The sequence below is a fragment of the Oncorhynchus gorbuscha genome, linkage group LG04, assembly GCF_021184085.1.
Source record: "Oncorhynchus gorbuscha isolate QuinsamMale2020 ecotype Even-year linkage group LG04, OgorEven_v1.0, whole genome shotgun sequence".
In the NCBI taxonomy this organism is placed as follows: domain Eukaryota; kingdom Metazoa; phylum Chordata; class Actinopteri; order Salmoniformes; family Salmonidae; genus Oncorhynchus; species Oncorhynchus gorbuscha.
Genome location: NC_060176.1, coordinates 66,834,293 through 66,853,610, shown reverse-complemented (window position 1 = coordinate 66,853,610; position 19,318 = coordinate 66,834,293). Strand labels below are relative to the sequence as shown.

At 43.4% G+C, this 19,318-nt stretch overlaps 2 protein-coding genes across 4 annotated transcripts; one reads left to right on the top strand and one right to left on the bottom strand.

The window, feature by feature from the left end:
• Nucleotides 1–134: 134 nt before the first annotated feature.
• Nucleotides 135–9,784, bottom strand: LOC124034550 (heterogeneous nuclear ribonucleoprotein K-like). 2 transcript variants are annotated; one of them, XM_046347890.1, is made up of 17 exons: nucleotides 9,544–9,784; nucleotides 8,330–8,397; nucleotides 8,069–8,222; nucleotides 7,598–7,695; nucleotides 7,282–7,338; nucleotides 6,276–6,319; nucleotides 4,902–4,974; nucleotides 4,612–4,725; nucleotides 4,266–4,394; nucleotides 3,801–4,138; nucleotides 3,566–3,619; nucleotides 3,106–3,151; nucleotides 2,431–2,446; nucleotides 2,187–2,219; nucleotides 1,982–2,049; nucleotides 1,445–1,614; nucleotides 135–675 (listed from the first exon to the last, which is right to left on the bottom strand). In XM_046347890.1, exons 3-17 carry the CDS (start codon nucleotides 8,127–8,129, stop codon nucleotides 645–647), a joined length of 1,332 nt encoding a protein of 443 aa, XP_046203846.1. In that variant the 5' UTR covers nucleotides 8,130–8,222; nucleotides 8,330–8,397; nucleotides 9,544–9,784; the 3' UTR covers nucleotides 135–644. The 2 variants fall into 2 exon arrangements, with proteins under 2 accessions (XP_046203846.1, XP_046203845.1); XM_046347889.1 differs by having other exon boundaries at nucleotides 135–851; nucleotides 9,544–9,779.
• On the top strand, nucleotides 8,437–12,859 carry rmi1 (RMI1, RecQ mediated genome instability 1, homolog (S. cerevisiae)). Of its 2 annotated transcripts, none has more exons than XM_046347888.1 (3): nucleotides 8,437–8,594; nucleotides 10,585–10,785; nucleotides 10,871–12,859. In XM_046347888.1, exons 2-3 carry the CDS (start codon nucleotides 10,636–10,638, stop codon nucleotides 12,566–12,568), a joined length of 1,848 nt encoding a protein of 615 aa, XP_046203844.1. In that variant the 5' UTR covers nucleotides 8,437–8,594; nucleotides 10,585–10,635; the 3' UTR covers nucleotides 12,569–12,859. The 2 variants fall into 2 exon arrangements, with proteins under 2 accessions (XP_046203844.1, XP_046203843.1); XM_046347887.1 differs by lacking the exon at nucleotides 8,437–8,594 and adding an exon at nucleotides 8,890–10,386.
• Nucleotides 12,860–19,318: the final 6,459 nt, after the last annotated feature.

Genomic DNA, 19,318 nt, shown 5'->3' with positions numbered 1-19,318 from the left:
CAATAGAATTTTCTTGAGACAATGTGTGTGAGGATAGGCAGACATTGCAATTGGAGAATGTATTTTATGAATATTCTATAGGCTACCTCTGTCGGTACAAACTTTGACAGGAAAAAAAGTTTACAGACAGGAAATGTAATGAATCATATGAATACTTGTGTATTTATAATCCCCCACCCCACATGCATCCTGAAAATACATTTAATTAACTGAAAAACATAACCAAGAAATTCAATTTCCTACATTTATTATTATTTTTAAAAAAATCATAAAATGTTCCTTACCACAACAACAACAAAAAGCTTACATTCTGCACGTTGCACTGAGTGATAGTAAGGGGGTGGGTGAGAAACTCCAACACAGAGAGAACACACACACACACACGGGACAGGCTTACTCTACTGACAAACACACCATGGAAATCAACCCATCCAAAAAAATACATCATGTTCACTAGTCTGTCAGGAGACTCCAAATATTTAGACAAATGTGTTTTAAAAATACAGATACAAGAGATGGAGTAGATAACTACACTCTAAAAATGCAGAACGTCTACATTAAGCACAGGAATGTTGCCCTTTAAAAATAAAAATAAACAAAATGCCCACAAACCGGGGGATTTGCTTCAATCTGAGTCTCCTTGTTTAGAGGAACTGACCAGAGGACTGCTTCACACTGAAATATAAAGAGTAAAAAGAAAAAATAAGAGAATTCACATGAGTCAATTAAGATAGATAAGAGGGGTTGGGGTGGGAGAGGGGGACGAGAGTCAGAGACAGAGAGAGAGGGCACAGGATGTGGGCGTAGTCTGAGGCAAGGGTTAGTCCTGGTGTCCGAGCAGGTGCAGTGCGCTGAGGGAAGAGAAGGGAGGGAGGCAGCGTTAGTCACCATGGCTACGATGCAGCGTTAGCATATTAGCATCCACGCAATGAGACAGGCTGAGGGTTGCTGGGGAGACAGAAGAGGAGGAGCCTGTGCCGTTTGGCAGACTGTGATTTGTTGTCGATTCATCTAACTAAAAACAACAAAATCACTAGTCTTCCACACAGCAACAGGCAGGGAAGAGGTCCACTCCCTGCTTCACACTGAAACGGCTCTTAAGTCATAAAATCACAATTCACCAATCACATTCTTCAAAAACCAGACATTACCAATTAAAATATGGATCTCCAGTTCCGTATCAATATAATAATAGTTATACAAGAATTCTGTACAGTTTAATATGCAGACATTTCCCAAGGGGAAGCTCAAACTACCTGCACATTGCATGGGAGGAAGTGGTTAGTCACCATCAGCAGACAGAGAAATAAAATAAGAGGGTAAAAAAAATATATATACATCTAGACATATATTTTGAGATCAAAAAGTAGGTTAAAAACAGGGAGGAGAATGTATAGAAAGGCAGACATGATCTCTATTCACTCAGAGGGCATCCAGAACTTGCCTATTCTGCAATAGGTACTGAGCGTTTTGGATCTGGTCCTGGGTGCCGCTGATGGTGATGATGCGGTCTTCTGAACCCTCCAGTGGTTCGTCGATCTTAATGGAGGCGCCAGACTCATGCCGGATCTGCTTGATCCTCTGGCCTCCCTTACCGATGATGGAGCCGGCCAGCTGGAGAGAACAACTCCACAGTCAACAGAACGTGATGCACAAGAAAAGTCTAAAAATATATGTGTGAGAGAATGTGGGTGTTGTGCTACATTAGGGTTTCATAGGCCATGGTGGGTGAGACAGACCGAGTATGTCATTTGTCAAACTCATTCCACAGGGGTCCGAGAGTCTGCAGGCTTTCGCTCCGGCCTTGTACTCGATTGATGAGTTAAAGTCACTAATTAGTAAGGAACTCCCCTCACCTGGTTGTCAAAGGCTTACTTTAAAGGAAAAAACAAAACCGGCAGACGCTAGGCCCCCCATGGAATGAGTTTGACACCCCTGCTGTATGTGAGGTAAAGAGTCATCCCTCTGGTTATACACTCACGTCTTTGGGGATCGTCACTTGTGTGGTGATGACTGGCCCTCCCATATCATTATAGGAACCGCGTCCACCTAATACAGACAAGTAGAAATCAGAGAAAAACTTGAGCAAGTGTGGAGGTTCTATTAACAGAACCGGAACATATTTAATGATACCATGAGCTAACAACATTGAATACCAGGCTGCCGAGACGCGTTTCTATACTCACCAGACTGATAGGAGTTCCAGGACGAGCTGTTATCTGTTTGAAAGGAGAGAGACCGAGAAAATAGATCTACACTTAGGGAAATTGGCCTTACAGTTTGAAGTTTATTAGAAAATATGCTTAAAACTACATATCCACAGCAAGCTGGTACCACTGGCCTTCGATTGTCATTGCTGTCTCCAGTGGCACAACAGAACTCAAACTGGCATTCTAGACAGAACCCCATAGGAAGAGCAGAACAACTCACCATATCCACCCGCACCCTGCAGAAAGACAGAAAAGAGAGGGGGAGCCGGGTTAAACCCACATCACAGATTTCCTTCTGATCTGTTGTATACTCATGGATGCATGCAATCCCAGCCTTGCAGTCAGGATTGAGTTGCCCAGCTTGTCCAAAAACCCCTATTTGATAATGTAGAACCCTCCCCCTGCTTGCAACTCTATTAGCCACTCACTCCACAGCTTTCACCTGCTATTCAGAGGCGCCTCAGTCACCAGGGCAACAAGTGATTCAAAACATCAGTTGCCGAGCAACCGGAGGCAGTTTCTGCCAGGTTTCAAAGAGCCCACCCATCTGACAACAAAGCATTATTATTAACACCTAGCAACCACAGCATAGTCATCGCGCCCCCCCCCAGATTTAGTAGATAGTAGTGGTTATGGTGGTTGGGGCAATTATAATCGTGGGTAAGTTAACCATACACACAGGTAATGGGTAACTGTGGTAAACTCGTGTTTATTACAATTCATGATAGTGGTAAATATATTGCTGGGATTTATTGTGGTTCGCTGTGGTCATTATCATTATCAGGCAATTGCAATCATTGTCTATGAATGACCTACAGCCTCTTCAGTCTATGATGATGCTTTCAGCCAACAAATGCCAAGAGGACTGCTGCACGCATTTAGTCATGTCACTAACCATGTTATCACCATAGCGATCTCCTGGTCTCCCTCGCCTGTCACTGCTGAGAGAGAGAAAATGCAAGTCTGACATGAGGAAAATATTGACAAGGCAGAGCGTGCTTTTTCAGCAGATCTCTGATCCAAGTCAAACAACAGACAGAGAAAAACACAGCATTCACACAAAAGTAAGAGGTGATGACAGACTGATGGCAGAGCTGAGACACTGATGAGACCAGTAAATCAGAGGACCAGTTAAAGGCAAGACTGGCTGCCTCACCACAGTGCTGACTGGCTGCCTCACCACAGTGCTGACTGGCTGCCTCACCACAGTGCTGACTGGCTGCCTCACCACAGTGCTGACTGGCTGCCTCACCACAGTGCTGACTGGCTGCCTCACCACAGTGCTGACTGGCTGCCTCACCACAGTGCTGACTGGCTGCCACCAAACCAGGGGATTCTGCAGGAGAAGTACTTACTTTTGTCTGTCATCTGCACTGCCCCGATAGGAATCATAGGAGTAATGGTCATCTCTGTAAACAACGTGGAAATGGAACACACACATGAGCCCACACACACACTATGAATGAAATACATACTTAAATGGGATCATATATGTGCTGCACCTTTAAGAGCAAACCGATGTAGACAAAGCAAAATGGATTGCAAGAGATTTAGAGGAGATGGCAATGGGTGATGGTGTAGCTCTCTTACCCTCCTCTGTGTGGTGGGGCCAGCGGCAGGTTGCGGCCACGGCTCCCTCCCCTTCCCCCTCTTCCGGGGTGGGGTGGTGGGGGTCCACGGCGGGGGCTCATCTCCTCATAGTCCCTGCGGGCGGGGGGCATGGGCCCACCTCGACCACCTCGCCCAGTGGGCATCCGGTCAAACCCTCCGCCACCACGTCCGCCTCGCATGTGGAAGCCTCCCATGGGGCGCCGTCCACCACCACCAACACCTCCGCGCTCCTCAAACATCACGGTGAAGCCGCCGTAGTCATATGTCTCATCATAGAAGTTAGGGTCGTAGGGCTGGGTGCGCCCTTTTATGGGAGCCTGAGGGGGACAAGATTACACAATTTCTACAGTTGACTGGCTGTGGTTTTTACACTGGTATGTGGTATATTAAGCAGCTCAGTCAATGGTTCGATAAGAGAACCAACAGTTTGATCAGAACACCAACCTCGGCGATGAGATCCAGCATGATCTTTATGCACTCGACGACACGCTCAGACTTGCCACTGACCAGAACCACGCGGTCTGTGGACTGGGGACAGCACTCCTGGAACAGCTTGATGTTGGTCTGGGTGTTCTGCAATAGTCAAAGTAAACACTGGTCAAATAAGACAAAGCAATGCCATTGGTCTGAGAAGAACCCACAGAAAAACATGGAATCAGGGTCACCTACAGTAAGCTCAAAGGAAAATGTGCATTCTTATGAGACAGGTTTATCTCCCTGGTTTTAAGATGCTCTCCCATTTTTTTAGCTACCGAACATGACCCAGGTGAGAAGTTTGGTGTAACCGCACCTCTCGCAGCTCTTTAATCTTGGCTCCCTTCACACCAATGATGCTGCCTGCCAGGCTCTGGTGGATCAGCAGCCGCAGCTCACAGTCAAAGTCCATCCCATTGTACTGTTGGTACTAAGGAGGATTGGGGGCAATCAGAGAAAAGGACTTTAGCATCACCATATTCAGATCTGTGCATTTGAAATGTATATGTTTTGTTTTTAATCAACACACTCAATGTCTAGCTGTACCATAGGACTATCATTGAAAATGGTAGGCAGCCATTAGGCTCATCTCCAACCCAGGCTCACCTCCTCCAGAGTAGGGATGATCTTGAGCAGGATGTCTCCAACGGTCTCAATTTCCGCACCGATGCTCAGAATTCTTTAGAGCCACCAATCACAGTGCAGGACATTCCCAGGAGGACCAATCAAATGGTGAGAGGGACATAGAGGAAACGAACAGTATTTCAAAGCCGGGGTCAACTCTCCCTCAGCAAAAATTCCAACCACACCGTCTAATAACGAATTAAAAACCCATTCCCTCCCACCCCGCTGTTGGGTATGAACCAGGTAGCACTCCCATTGAAATAGATTTACTAGAATGAGCATTCCCATTCAAGTCAATGTTCTGTGAAGAGCGTACCAATGGCCATATCTAGCAATTATATTTCCATGTGCACCCTCCAAAATCACAACTGAGGAATAGAAATGGACAGACCAAAACCCATTGATATCTATATAACGTAGCAACAGATATCCATACATAGAAAAATAAAGACTGAAAAAAAGTAACTCCCTTCAAAGTGTGTCTGACAAAGAAGAGGAACCAAAAAACAGGTAAAAGGAACCCAAAGAAAGCAAGTGTGTTTTAGTGACCGCTGGAAGAGGGAGGGGGAGGAAAGGTTGGTGGGTGGTTTGCACAGATGGGGCCTGCTGCCAGCGCACTAAAGGAACTGTACTGTGGCTCAACATGGGGGAGATAAAGAAAAAGAACAAAAGGTCAAAAAAAACAAGATGACAGTAGTAGCCGAAGCCAACACAAAAAAATAATCAAACTATGGAACAGTTTAAAGTTAACTTAAAGATGGATGAGAGTTGGCAGGGCAACAGAGAGTTATGCTCCCCACTATTGGACAGAAGGATGTTGAGGGAAGGCAAGGGCATGGGCCACAAGCATGAGGTGACAAAAGTTCATATTCAAAAGTTTCAACAATGGCAAAGGTTATATGAAGAGTAAAGACAAGAAATAGACATACAACACTTGATCCCTAGCTGCTTTATGGCAGAACATTTTTACAGTATTTACATTGGTCAAACCGCCCACAAAAATCAAAGAGGGAGCAGGGAAGAGGGTATGGGGGGGGGTGTGAGAAACTAAAACAGACCAGCACACCGATTCTGAGAAGGAGGGAGGTGAGGAACGTGGAAGGGAAAGATACTGTCACTGAAATAAAATATAGAATGTTGAAATACGGTCATTAGAACAGAGGCAGGTTTAAAGTATTTGTTGAAACCCTCACTAAAAACAGAGGCTTATAATGGTGTCACTGAACAAATGAAGGAAAGTTTACATGTTTGTCACAGGAACAGAGGCAGATTTTGATATTGTCACTAAAACAGAGGCAGGTTTGTTTGTTTATTTCCTGTAGTCAGGTAGTGAGAGGGAGGAGCTTAGGGACATACCGCTCAGGCCCACTGCTGTCTGGGACTGACACACTGGCATTGAACTGCAAGGGCCGTGGGCGTGGCATGGGCAGGGGCCATTCGAGCACACAGATGTCAATCAAGTAAGGCGCCCATTTAGGGAGGGGCACGATTATGGGCAGGGCCAACCAGGGTGTCAGGTGGGCGGGCGCAGGAGGGGCGATCCAGAACATGGGCAACAGAGGAAGTGGGCAAAAATAAACAAAAATAAAAAACAGGAGAGGGAAGAGGGAGGGGGAAGAGGAATACATTTTAATACAGGCTAATATTCTTCATTGTGATTTCATTCTCTGAGATTTTTGTTTTAAGAGTGCAGAAGTGTAGATAGAAAAGGAGAAGACAAAGGTATTGAAGTAGAGAAAGACCGGTAGAATGAACGAGAGCCGAAAAGGAGGGGGAGATGTAGAGGAAGGTGAGATAGGGATAGTGGTAGAGGAGAGGGAGAAGAGTGGAGAGTAAAGAAAGAGAGAGGTAATGGCATTAAATTAGTTGAGAATTGGCCAGGTTGTTTATATACAAGACATTTCCTATAGAATGATGAATTGGCTTTGGGTGCTATAACAGCTCTATCCTAAAATACATTGGACCCACTCTAGTATTAATGACAGTCTTAGTGGTGCCGATGCCTGGTAGTACTATCACTATTCGTTAGACAAAAAAAGACCAGCTGTTTCATATCGATATGCGGGCGCCATTTGATTACAATGACGTTACACTTTGGAGGGAATATACCATAACCGGTGTAAAGCAGGTCCCAATACACATATCCCTGCATTAACCGTTACCCCAAAACAGCATAACTTAACTTCCCCAAACACAGTTAATAACAGACACATTTTCTTAAGGCCAAACTACCAAATGCCTCAACTTTCAAATATAAAGTATTAAAATCATACATTCTCAAAGTACATCCCAGTATAAGGGGGTGGGTACTGTTAATATAACCCGCGCTTACCCCAATAAGAAAAGGTGTAAATGTACTCACGTCTGTGCGCAGGGATTTTATGTTTTTACCACCCTTCCCAATCACGGCTCCTGCATTCTGAAGCAAAAAGAGAGAAGTCAGATGATAAACTTATTGTGATAAGTTTTTTTTTAAATCCTCAACTACATAATTGAAAATGGATCTTGACGGCATTAAATCGGACAGTGAAACACAGGGGGTAGAAAAATGTAAAAGTTAAACTCCTAGATCTGGTCAAACAAAGGTTCAATAAAAGAATTGGGGAGGAAAGAAGACAGGCTACGATGCAGGAAATGCCAAGAGGAGATTGTGAATGAGGAACAGAAAGCGGACTGACTTTGCTCTGCAGGAGTATGCGGAGCTCCACCATGTCCTCTGTGTTCCTGGAACGCTTATATGACTGCTCCTCATCGGCGTCCTCCGCAGGACGCTTACCTGAGTAGGAAAAATACTGACTTTAATTTCCCACATACACAGGTTCTCTAGTTCTGCATTCAATTGATGTAAAAACAATACACACTTAATACTAATGTCCCACTCGTTGTACTTACATGTTACAACTGCATAGATTTAATAGACATGGTTTGTTCACTACACACATCTGCTCTGAACTTTTTCAGCACATATCTGGCAGCTACAATTTAGGAACTGAGATGCTTATATTTTAGACCATTGATAAATAAGTAATGAATACAGGAGAGGACATAGATACACCATACAGATTACATTATTTAAAATAACTATACTGTTAATATTCATTTGATATACTAGTAATATATAATTAATAAGTGAAGGGATTGTAACTCACCGTTGGTTTCTGTGTTGCTGAATGAGGTATCTTCTTCTTGTTGTTCAATTTCTGTCTCCATTGTCAGTTAACACCGGGCAGGGTAGGCCAGGCACCTCGGTCCTGGGAGCAGGTAAGAGTGGGGAGAAAGGAGAGGGCTCCTCGGTCGTACTGGCTGGGGGGCATGGTCGATGTTACTTGATTAGAGTGAGATTTTGAGTTTTCAGAACTGACGATACAGTCAATATGGAAGATGAGACTAGCCTGGTAACCAACACTTACCGCTATTTATTGCGAGAAGATGGGCGTGTTATGGGCGGAACGTAACAAGTCTCAGAGCCGCTGCTAACCTATTGAGAAAAACTTAGGTTGATTAACGTTAGCTAGTGCCATAAAAAACCGTGCCCAAAAATAATCTTACATGACACATACGATTACAAAACTGTAATAAATGCGGATTAAGGGTGGGTAATGACACATTTCATAAAATAAAACAGCAGATGTGATGAGGTGAAGCATCTGGAACAGCATTGATTCAAAGGAATACGTGAGTTGAGCTCTTTACAATTCTGGAAATAAAAATGTAACATTTAAAAAAAAATTAACCTATATAACTAGACAAGTCAGTTCAGAACAAATTCTTATTTACAATGACGGCCTACACAGAGGAGAACAGATGACAAACAATTTACGTTACTGATGCGGAATTAATTGATGCACATAATTTATGTATCTAAAGTCAATCGCATGAATGAAGTATCAATGCCGTTGCATTTGACAATATATTCGACATGGCACAATGTCGAATGCTGAGTCTGGATAACTGAGAATGTCAATGCAGAGGGCTCGTCTCAGTACCATCTCGCACCGAGAATTATCTTGATCTTAGCTACACTGGACACATGTTTAGCTAACTACGGTAAAAGTATGCGTTTCCTCATCGGACATTTCATTTAGATTAATGATGTGCGCATAACGTTTGAGTACCCAACCGTGTAGGTAGCTCTCTAGGCTAGACGAGAAAATGTGCTCGCTAGCTAGGTGAGTAAGAACAAACTAGCATCCATCTTGGGAAGCCAGTAAGTGCATTCAGTTGGCTAAAGGTGGCTAGCTAACGTTAGCTTCTGTTGTTTAACTAGCTAGCCGTTGGGCTGCTAATATTATGTAGGTAGGTTGCTAGTTTAGTAGTTATGGGCATGAAGAAACAATGTACACCTTTAAATAAACCTATGAAATCCATATCTACAATTGACGATTAATATTCTAAATGTAGCCGTGTAAACTAGCTAGTTATGATGAAAACAGCTAGCTAAAGTAACTTGCTAACGTTACACCGGATACAATAATTAGCTAACATTTGTTAGCTAGCCATGCATGGCTGGCATTGCTTTGGTCATGTAGTTACGCAAATCATTTTGCTCATACCATCGCATTAACATGTAATCAAATGTAATTTATTTGTTACAGAGCTAAATAGAAATGTGTGTAAAACAGACCTGCTCTACACCTTGTATCGCTACTCGTTTTCGACCCTTCTCACTCTGACGAAGAACGCAAGCACAAAAATGGCTCTGAAAAAGTGCACTAAAGAAAGATGTAGCCGCTTCGAGTGAATTGGAAATAAAGAGCAAACATTGGACAGCTCGTATGCCATTCACAGGATGGAGGCGTGTCTCAAACGATGTTGTTGCTCATTCTTCCGTGGTCCTTGCTGTAAGGGATCATTGGGACGTGCATACCCCCCCAATAGAAGTTGTAAAGTAAAATTAGGAAATTGGGCTTGGTAGGGTTTAGGATAGTGACGTCCCAAGGATATCGGATTGCAGTGATGATACCTTCCGGTTTTCACGACCACAGCCACAAAGTCAAAATTGGCTATCGTACAAATTTGTAAAAACAAAAATGTGCTTTTTGGTCATACTTTAAGGTTAGAGTTAGGCATGAGTTTAGCAGTTTGGTTAGTGTTAATGTTAGAGTTAGGTTTCAAATCGGATTTTAAGATGAACATTTTACCAATAGGCGGGGTTTATGACTGTGTCTGTGGTAACTCATTCTTCCGTACCTAGATAGTTTGCTTGATTTTCAGCAGGCTTCGCTTTCAGTCTTGCTGATCATGTGAATACTTACTAGTTATGTTCATATAGGGATGTAATCTTGCTAATTCTATCATAGTTCTAAAATGTAGATATCACACCTTTCGTATGATTCGCGAAATATCCAAAAATGTATTATTATGGGCGCTTGCCTAAGCTACCCACAAACATTTTTGGCGCCTTGGCGATTCGCCCAACGAAAAGCAGCTGTACTAGTGTTCTCGTACAGAAAGACTAAAAACCATTGTAAGTAAATTAAGGTTTCTCATTTTTTTAAGTGACTGTCACTGTTTGATATTAGGTTACTTCTGAGTTTCTTGCTTTCCAATACATGCATGAACACTAGCTTTCTGTTTCTTCAGACTACTGAAATTAATGTTCTTTCCATTCGTTCCATTCCCATTGAAAACAACCGTCCCGTTCTTATTATACTTCCGTACACAGATTGTCATCTACATGGTCAACTGTTAAGTGGCACCACCTGACAGAGCGGGGATGAGCCCTCAGGATGTGCTAGCAACCCAGACCTGGCTCCAGTCCTCTTGGCAGATCCAGGTGCCTTTCGCCTGGCTAGAGGCATGTGTGGAGTGGCTGCAGCAGGAAGGAGGAGGTGCCCCCCTGCCTCAACACCAGCTTAATCAGCAGGTACTATTTCATTAACCATTTTTCTCAACTCCGGTACAAATGAATTGAAGCTCTTTACACAAATTTAACATTTGTGTTGTTGCAGGTCCTGGATCAGTGGCTGCTGACCGACCTACGTGACCTGGCCCACTCTGTGCTCCCTGCAGGGCTATATCAGGCCCAGAAGTCGGAGCTCAGTGGCAGCTTCTGCGTGCAGCTGGACTCCCTACTGGACATTAGCCAGCCTGCCTATGGCCAGCTTCAGGGCTGGAGGGGCACTGACTGCACCAACGAGGCTGTGTCAGCCATCACCCAGGCCACCCAGCGGACCTGGGAGGCCAAACCCACACGCATGCTGCTGCTGCAGCTCACTGATGGTGTGCAGACCCTGGAGGCCATGGAGTACCAGCCCATCCCTGCACTCAGCACCACCCTCAAGCCAGGAGTCAAACTGCAGCTGCAGGGCCAAATAACCTGCCGGCTAGGGGTGCTACTGCTGAAGCCAGGCAACGTAAAGGTGCTGGGAGGGGAGGTGGAGGAGCTGGCTGAGAGGCACTCTCAAGGGAAGGTGCTATGCAGGGCTCTGGGACTGCCTGAGGAGGAGCCACAGGGTCCGGCTGAGCAGCCAGAGGTCCCACAACCAGTTAACCAGCAGGCTGACAACCAGGAATCAGACGACCTAGAGCTGCTGGCCAACCTGGAGACCCAGGAGAGGCAGGTGGGGTGGAGTGTGGAACCCAGCCTGGAGAGTGGCTACAGGACCCGCAGTGAGGAATCCTCTGCCTCTTACAGAAATGCCTCGTTGCAAAGTCGGCACATTGAAAGCCTTGCAGATTCTCTACTCGTAACCTCTTCACCCCATGAGGTCATTGAACTGGACAATTTGGACATCCCAGATGAGGACTTTGATGACCTTCCCCTGGATGAGCTTGATGGTATGATTTTTCAGGAGAGCCCAATCCAACTGACAAACGGGAGGGATAATCAAAGAGACAACCTGAGGAGAAGGCAGGAAGAAGTATCTAACAACTACGCTCCACCATTAGATGACATGAGAAACGAAAGCCATTTTGACTCCCTTGATGAGAGGGATGATCCTGTTTTGGACGAGGACATGAACTGCTTCTTCCCACCAGAGCCAAAAGCTCCTAGACATGAGCAAAGACGAGATGGTACCTGTGTCAGAGAACTGGGAACAGGCCAGCCCTCTGTGTCAGGAGCAGAGCGGCTCTCAACCAAAATCCCAGAGAGTGCAGCGACTGTGGCGCTCGATTCATCCCCATTTACGTACCTGTGTTTGCTGCAACAGGTTGCTGCGGGCGCCTCAGACCTGCTGGAGTGCATGAGTGAGGTGTGCGTGAAAGCCTTCATCGTCACCCTGCAAGGGAACCTCAAATGCAGTAAGGGGGAGTGGCTGGTCAGCGCCTCCATCTCTGATGGAACTGGTTACATGGACGTTCACCTCTCAGACCAAGTTCTGACGGACCTGCTGGGGTTCTCAGCGGCTGAGAAGTCTAAGTTAGACCCAGCCCGGAAGGACGCAGGGATGAAGGCGTGTCAGCAGGGCCTGGTGGACATGTGTTGCGTGATGACTCTGAGGTTGGACCCTGCCGGTGGGAAGGCTGTGGTCCTCAAGGCTGATGCAGTCACAGAGGAGGACTTCCGAGCCCTGGAGGAGAGGGTGAAAGGCAGGAGGACTCTGGGACATGGACCAGTGGAGGCTGCTGAGGGGAGGACGGCTCATAATAATGGCTGGAATGGAGTGAATGAAATGGCATCGAATGTATGGAAGCCATGTGTTTGATGTATTTGATACCATGCCACTTATTCCACTCCAGCGATGACCATGAGACCGTCCTCCCCAATTAAGGTGCCACCAACCTTCTGTGATGTGGGCTATGGAGGACTGCTTTGGGGAATTCTGGGTTGTGATGACTGCCTTGGATGTAAGTGGATTTCCAGCTCTCTGGCCCTGGTCCACTGTCATGCTTTACGGTGTCTCTGTTGTAATTCATGCAGCCATTAGGCTACTATGTTCAAGTGCAACAATGTTAATAAATATATATATATATATTTTTGTGTGTTTGTGTTTTGAATGTGAAGGAACACAAGCTTATTACAGTACTGAAATACAATATTTTTAAGAAGTTAGCCTTCAGTATTTGATAGTAGGTATGCAACTGTGTAGATGTCCCTCACTGATGGTTGATTAGATTAACTGTTGCTAATGTATGACAGTTATTTTGATGGATAAATCCTATTTGAATATTATTCTCTATCCTCTGTACTCTTATAATTACTTTTCACCATGCCTGCTTTTGCTACAGGTCAGTCCGTTAAGTTTACTACACAATGACACATTTTCGGTCATATACCTCTGTTAGTCATTGAGTTGTACAGTGATGCTCAGGCCATGGGCAATTCGCTCTGTTCCCCTGTAAAGAGACTGAGTAATAGTCGTCCTTGGCTCATTGCTATTCTGTGTTGTGCACACGTATCCAGAGCTTTCGTCTGATTTCATTAAGCCCTAACCAAAATTAGTAGCCTGCGTTGCATGTCATTAGCCTGTTATGCGTTAATCACTGGGCCCACTGTGAGAAGGGTGTAGTCCAGAGTAGTGAGCACCCATAGGCCTGGGGAATTAGCTGCAGAATGGGACGACGGGCTTGGTTGGGTGGGTGGATTAGAGGGAAGCCACACGTTGGTACAATGTTCTGTATTATTCATATTGTTACATGGATGAAATTTTCTTTACTCCAGCATTTTGGATTGAAGTGTTTCATATGAGGTGACATAGAATGTCACCTTTTTATTTGAGGGTATTCCCATTCGTCTGTTTTACTGTTTGGAAATTAAATCACAATTTATCTGCTCCCCCCTCCATTTAAAGAAGCCATAAGGATTATGGATTATCAAGAATAAAGATCATACCCCCCCCCCCCCTGTTATTGGTAATGGTAAAGGGTTTATGATGTTGTAGGGTCTCATCATTATTCATGATTAATTAATGAGTGTTCAGAAATATCTTATCTGCTCACTAAGAAACACAATCCAATCAGTTAAAGTCCCAAGCTTGGTGTAGTCATTGAGTGAAAGGTATATGGGCCCAAATACAAAACTTTTCACTACTTTGATACACTCTAAGTGAATTTGGCTGAATAATTGACATCTTCACATGGGGGGACCAGATACATAGTGCTTTCATTTCCAAACGGTAAAACAGATATGTATGGAACTGCCCTCAAATAAAGGTGACAATCTAATGTCGTTTCATATGAAACATTTACATTTCAAATCCAAAATGCTGGAGTGGAGGAGACTAATAAAAATGTTTAGCTTCACAGTCAAAATAAATATGGTATTCAGCCTACAAATACCCTTTCCTGCCTCAAATTTCATCCATGTAACAATATGAATAAGTGTACCTCTCTTCACAGTCCCCAAGTCCAGAACAGACTATGGGAGGCAGGCACATAGTACTACATAGAGTCATGACTACATGGAACTCTATTCCACATCAAGTAACTGACTCGAGCAGTAAAATTAGATTTAAAAAACATGAAAACACCTTATGAAACTGCGGGGACTGTAAAGCAACGCGAACATTGGCACAGACACATGCATACACACGATAACATACGCACTATACATACACATGGATTTAGTACTGTAGATATGAGGTAGTAGTGGAGACGGGGCCTGAGGGCACACAGTGTTTTGTGAAATCTGTGAATGTATTGTAATGTTTTAAAATGGTATAAACTGCCTTCATTTAGCTGGACCCTAGAAAGAGTAGCTGCTGCTTTGGCAGGAACTAATGGGGATCCATAATAAATACAAATACCTCAAATCCAAAATGTTGGAGTATAGAGCCAAATTAAATATTTTAGCTTCACTGTCCATACATACAGAAAGAAGGGAGTGTATATGCCGAGGATGATTACAAAGGCTCAGCTGGTTGGCGTATGGTGCTTGCAACAACATGGTGGTGGGTTTGAGTCGCTTGAATAAAAAGGTCTGCTAAATAGCAATACCGTATTAATGCATAGATACCTTGATCTACAGACCTTGTTCATGCACAACTCTTATAATACATGATAAATAGTCTGAACTTCAGAAAATAAACTCTTGTGTTCTAGCAAGGTGTCTTTCCCCTGTTATTAGGAGTAGTGTGAATTACTTTAGAAGCAACATCAGAACATTTTGACTTTACTAAGAGGCCATTTGCAATGTTATTTCCCTGATTTTATGCCACACCCCCTCTTTCTGTTGCAGTCTGCCTTTACGTTCTCCAGCGACTTTGTATGTTCCCGAATTACAGGTGAGTGGTGGTGGGTGCATGGAGAGACGTGCTAATTTCTCTAATGCTCGTACCACAGATGTAGTGTACCCTTTTGGTCCTTTCGTTTTTAGAGGAAAAATGAACATCAGCAAACCAAACTAATACTAAGCTGTAATTTAACTTCCCTATTAGAGATGGGTAATGAAAAATCCACTTAGGCCTGGCCTCTTTGTCTGAGTTCCATGAAGATCAGCAAATGGGTTTCTCTGCCCGAGCCGTCCCTGTTTGTGTGTTTCCAAATTGAAGATGCGCGTCATTAGGGAATAGAAATGACAGGAAAATTGGTCTCACAAAACATTTGGTACATTATTTTATCCAGACGTTGATGGGATGGGAATTATTAGGATCTAGCAGAGAGTGGGTTCAAGCAGAGGCAAAGCCATATCTCTTCAACTGACTGGGTTCAAGAGGTCAAATTCTGTGGTGTTTGTTCCTCATTCTAGTACAGTATGAGTCATGCTAATGATGTGGCCATCATGAAATTCGTTTTTAGGCACACTAAAACGATTAAATATTTTATCTAAATGAAGACAGTTTGGAGTTTATTGTCCCTCATTACTCAAAACTGCATGTTCTATGAGCATCTATGATTTATGGTTGTTTACAATCATTGGACCTGAATAGTTAAAAAAAAACAACAATGAGAACATCTGACGACTGACAAATGTATGAGCAGAGGACACTTGTGTCATGATCAAAAATATTGTTGGCAATAGCAGGGCTGATTTGTTGCAATAAAGCACAGTAGGATCAAGTATACTCTTTGTACTGCAGTATTGCAATAGAAGATCATTGAAGGAGAACTGCTCAATGACATGAAGTCTGAAGTTTTGTGGTCCAACTCACTGGAATATAGCGTTCCAAAACTAACCATCCTTCCTGAATCTCACACACTCTCTCCTATGGAAACAAAAAAACAATACGAAAAGGATTATAAGTGATGGGGGGGTAAAACTGCAATTACTGAACTAAATTGATTTGGTATTTTGCATCCATTCAGTGCAGCGGTGCATAGTTAACCTTACCAGACTAATGGAAAAGCCATACTCTGGGTGCGCTGAAAGAGCTTTAACAGAACTTTGACGAACAACTCACTGGACACAGACGTCAATGCAATGTCTTCCACGTTGGAAAAAACATTAATTCAACCTGTGTGCCCAGTGGGAACGGCTTTTCCTTCCTTTTGCTCTACTGTATTATTGACTGTATGTTTTGTTTATTCCATGTGTAACTCTGTGTTGTTGTGTGTCGAATTGCTACGCTTTATCTTGGCCAGGTCGCAGTTGCAAATGAGAACTTGTTCTCAACTAGACTACCTGGTTAAATAAAGGTGAAATAAAATAAATAAACCCACTTCCAAGGCACAGTCAGTCCATTCTCACACCATACGCAATAATTACATACATTTGAAAATGTATGAAAAGATTGAGAGAATGGGTGATTCAGACAAAAAAAGACCGAATTCATTGGCCTCCACTTGTCCTTCACTAAATGGGAGAGCGGTCTGTCAAACTCATCAATTAGAGGGTAATTGAATGAAAATGGTATAAATCATGTTCATGTTGACCTGACACCACCTCAACCCCCTTACCTTCCCAATTCTGAATAGCTGGAAGCCATGTGTTGTGTTCATTAGGCACCAAATGGAAGAAACAGACTGGATTTTTGTAATTTGTTGAAAAATGTTTTCTATTGCGTGCCCTAATGAACACAAACCTGTTCTCGTGTGTTAGGGAGGAGGACAGGATGTGATGGACGTGAGGGTCATAGACCTATGCACAGTCTTTTATTACATGCCTCCTTTAGGGAGTTGACACAGACCCCCTCACGCCACCCACTGAACTATCCATGTAGATATTGATCTAATCTCTGAAACCAGTACCAAATTTCACGTGTGCTGGACGGCTACTTGTTTTTCTCTGGGCGCTGAGGTGTTCAAATCGACACTGTACAGAAGCATTTTTTATGTTTGTTTGTTTATGTTTGTGTATTGACTTGCCTATGTGTGTTTATTGGTACTTTTGGGTGTTTATTGGTTTAGATATTGCCTTTCATTCATGATATGAAAAAGGTCATCAGGAAACCACTGAGAAAAGTATAAATTAAGGGAAACATTATACCTCAAAAGGAACTGTGTGTGTTAGAGAGAGGGGGCTAAAGTTGACTCCAACCCTCTTCTAATTCAGTCACCTTTGCCCCAAGGTCCCTATGTCTATGGTTCTTCGTCTGGATTAAAACAGGTTTGGTTGATAACAGTGTTCTTGACAGTGAGGCACCAGGAGCGGGAACATCATGTCTATGAGTGCCACACAGCTGGAGCGACACGAGCCACCAGAGAGCCCGCTGCTAATCACTTAATTGTCGCCACACACCAGCACTCTGTAAACAACTAGCGCTTCGGCAACAGAGGTTATGCTGAATTATACCAACATAATTATGATCACCAGCGTCTCCCTCGGTCAGAAACACAGTCACTCTGTCTGGGGACTTGATTAGTGTTATTAATCTGTTAAACCAAAAATGTAACAGCTGGCAACCAATAGTCTTATCAATTAGAGTAAATGATCATGCGCTGGAGAATAACATTTAAAGTACCAGTGTTTGTTTTCTTAATAGAAAATGTTGGCACATCTTGTTGAGAAAGTGGTCCGTTCTGCTGATTCAACTACTTTTGTATTTAATATTATGAAACCATTTAACTCCTTTAAAAAAATACATTGAAGGGCAGCTTTCTGGATATGGAATCCACAGGAGAAACGGAAGGAAGGGAGGATGAAAAAAAAAAAACACTGAAGTAGAGCAGAAAATTGGACTTCTCTTGGAATGAGATTGAGAAGACTGCCCAAAGTCGAATTTGCTGGAGAGGAATCATTGATGGCCTTTAGCCTAAGCAACAGTGTTTAATCGTCCCGGGTCGCTATAAAATAAAGGGGACTTAATCAACTGTATATTTTGGGTTATGCCAGGGTAAGACAGTCAGTTGTACTGAGCTCATATACAAGTTAGATTCTTCAAGAATCAATGGATATTAAAACGAGCAACAGGAAATGTGCCGGATTATGCCTTTAAATGACAAGCCTTCAACCTTGTAAGTCAGCAGGAGACAGAGCTAGATGGTGCATGGACTTGGTATCAATTAGACCACACATAAAGCTTCTCCTGTGGAAGAAGGGAACAACCCAGAGCACATGTCCTTCCAGAAGCACCAGATGCTCTTTACCGAGGCCTCGGAAAACAGAAATGAACATCTTTGATTTGAGGGAAACATCTTTGAGAAATGTTCCTTTGCAGTAATTGAGATGCCTTTCAGACAGAAATCCAATTAATAAATGCAGCTAGAGGGGGGAAGAAATTGAACTGGCTGATTGAATGGTTGTCTGCAAGTGTTTCCTGAAAAAAAGACCAAGGTCGGACCACTCGCATGTATGAGCTTAACCATGATGTCACCACACTTCGTGGAGTTTTTGTGCGTGTGCCCTGTGTGACCCTATCCTAGGGCTGAGTGGATGTACAGGCAGATCAAGGCCAGAAGTATGTACTGGTAGTAGCTGTTGTATAACACCAGACTGAACAATACATTCTGTAGCTTCTTCACTTGCACATAGACCCAGACCTGTTAGAGATTTTAATGATGCAGTCGGGCCGGTTGCATAACACATTTTAAGTTAATGTTCCCATTTTCATTTCCCTTAAGGTTTCCTTAACTAAGTTGCACAAAACATTTTAAGGCGATGTTAAGGGTGCCCATGAGGTTCCTTAAATGCTTCATTCAGTATAGATACCAATGTAAACAGTATTTGTGGAGGTGAATGTTGCTTTCCTCTGCCCTGGTTTCAAAAGGAAACCATCATCCAACTAGCTAGCTACTTATTGTAAACTAAAGCTATCTAAAGAATTTAGCTAAACAATGGAAGGTGGACTGTGCACAATCCGTGACTACAACGCTAGCTGGCTAGTTGGCTACCTACTCTATAAATTCGCTAGATGTGCTAGAAAGTAATAGAAACAAGTTAAGAAAAAAGTTACTAAAAGAAACGTGTTTTATTATCGTCTGAATCGATTTGTTTCTCCTGTCTTGAATGTAGAGGTTCTATTCAGCCATCTTCCAAAATATATGAGATGTCTTTGACAAGAGGTTCAGTCAGTGAGTCAGATCGTCTCCATGGTAACCAGAGACTCTTTCTGACATACATGCCTTTAAACTACCATAAT

What these genes read in the sequence shown, in the direction of transcription:
- LOC124034550 (XM_046347890.1), bottom strand. Translation starts at nt 8,129, where the DNA reads ATGGAGACAGAAATTGAACAACAAGAAGAAGATACCTCATTCAGCAAC. An exon ending in GCCCCACCACACAGAGGAGG is followed by an intron (nt 3,620 to 3,800) that starts GTAAGAGAGCTA and finishes CGTTGTTTACAG; the next exon opens with AGATGACCATTACTCCTATG. An exon ending in AAGTGACGATCCCCAAAGAC is followed by an intron (nt 1,615 to 1,981) that starts GTGAGTGTATAA and finishes TGTTCTCTCCAG; the next exon opens with CTGGCCGGCTCCATCATCGG.
- rmi1 (XM_046347888.1), top strand. Translation starts at nt 10,636, where the DNA reads ATGAGCCCTCAGGATGTGCTAGCAACCCAGACCTGGCTCCAGTCCTCT. An exon ending in AACACCAGCTTAATCAGCAG is followed by an intron (nt 10,786 to 10,870) that starts GTACTATTTCAT and finishes GTGTTGTTGCAG; the next exon opens with GTCCTGGATCAGTGGCTGCT.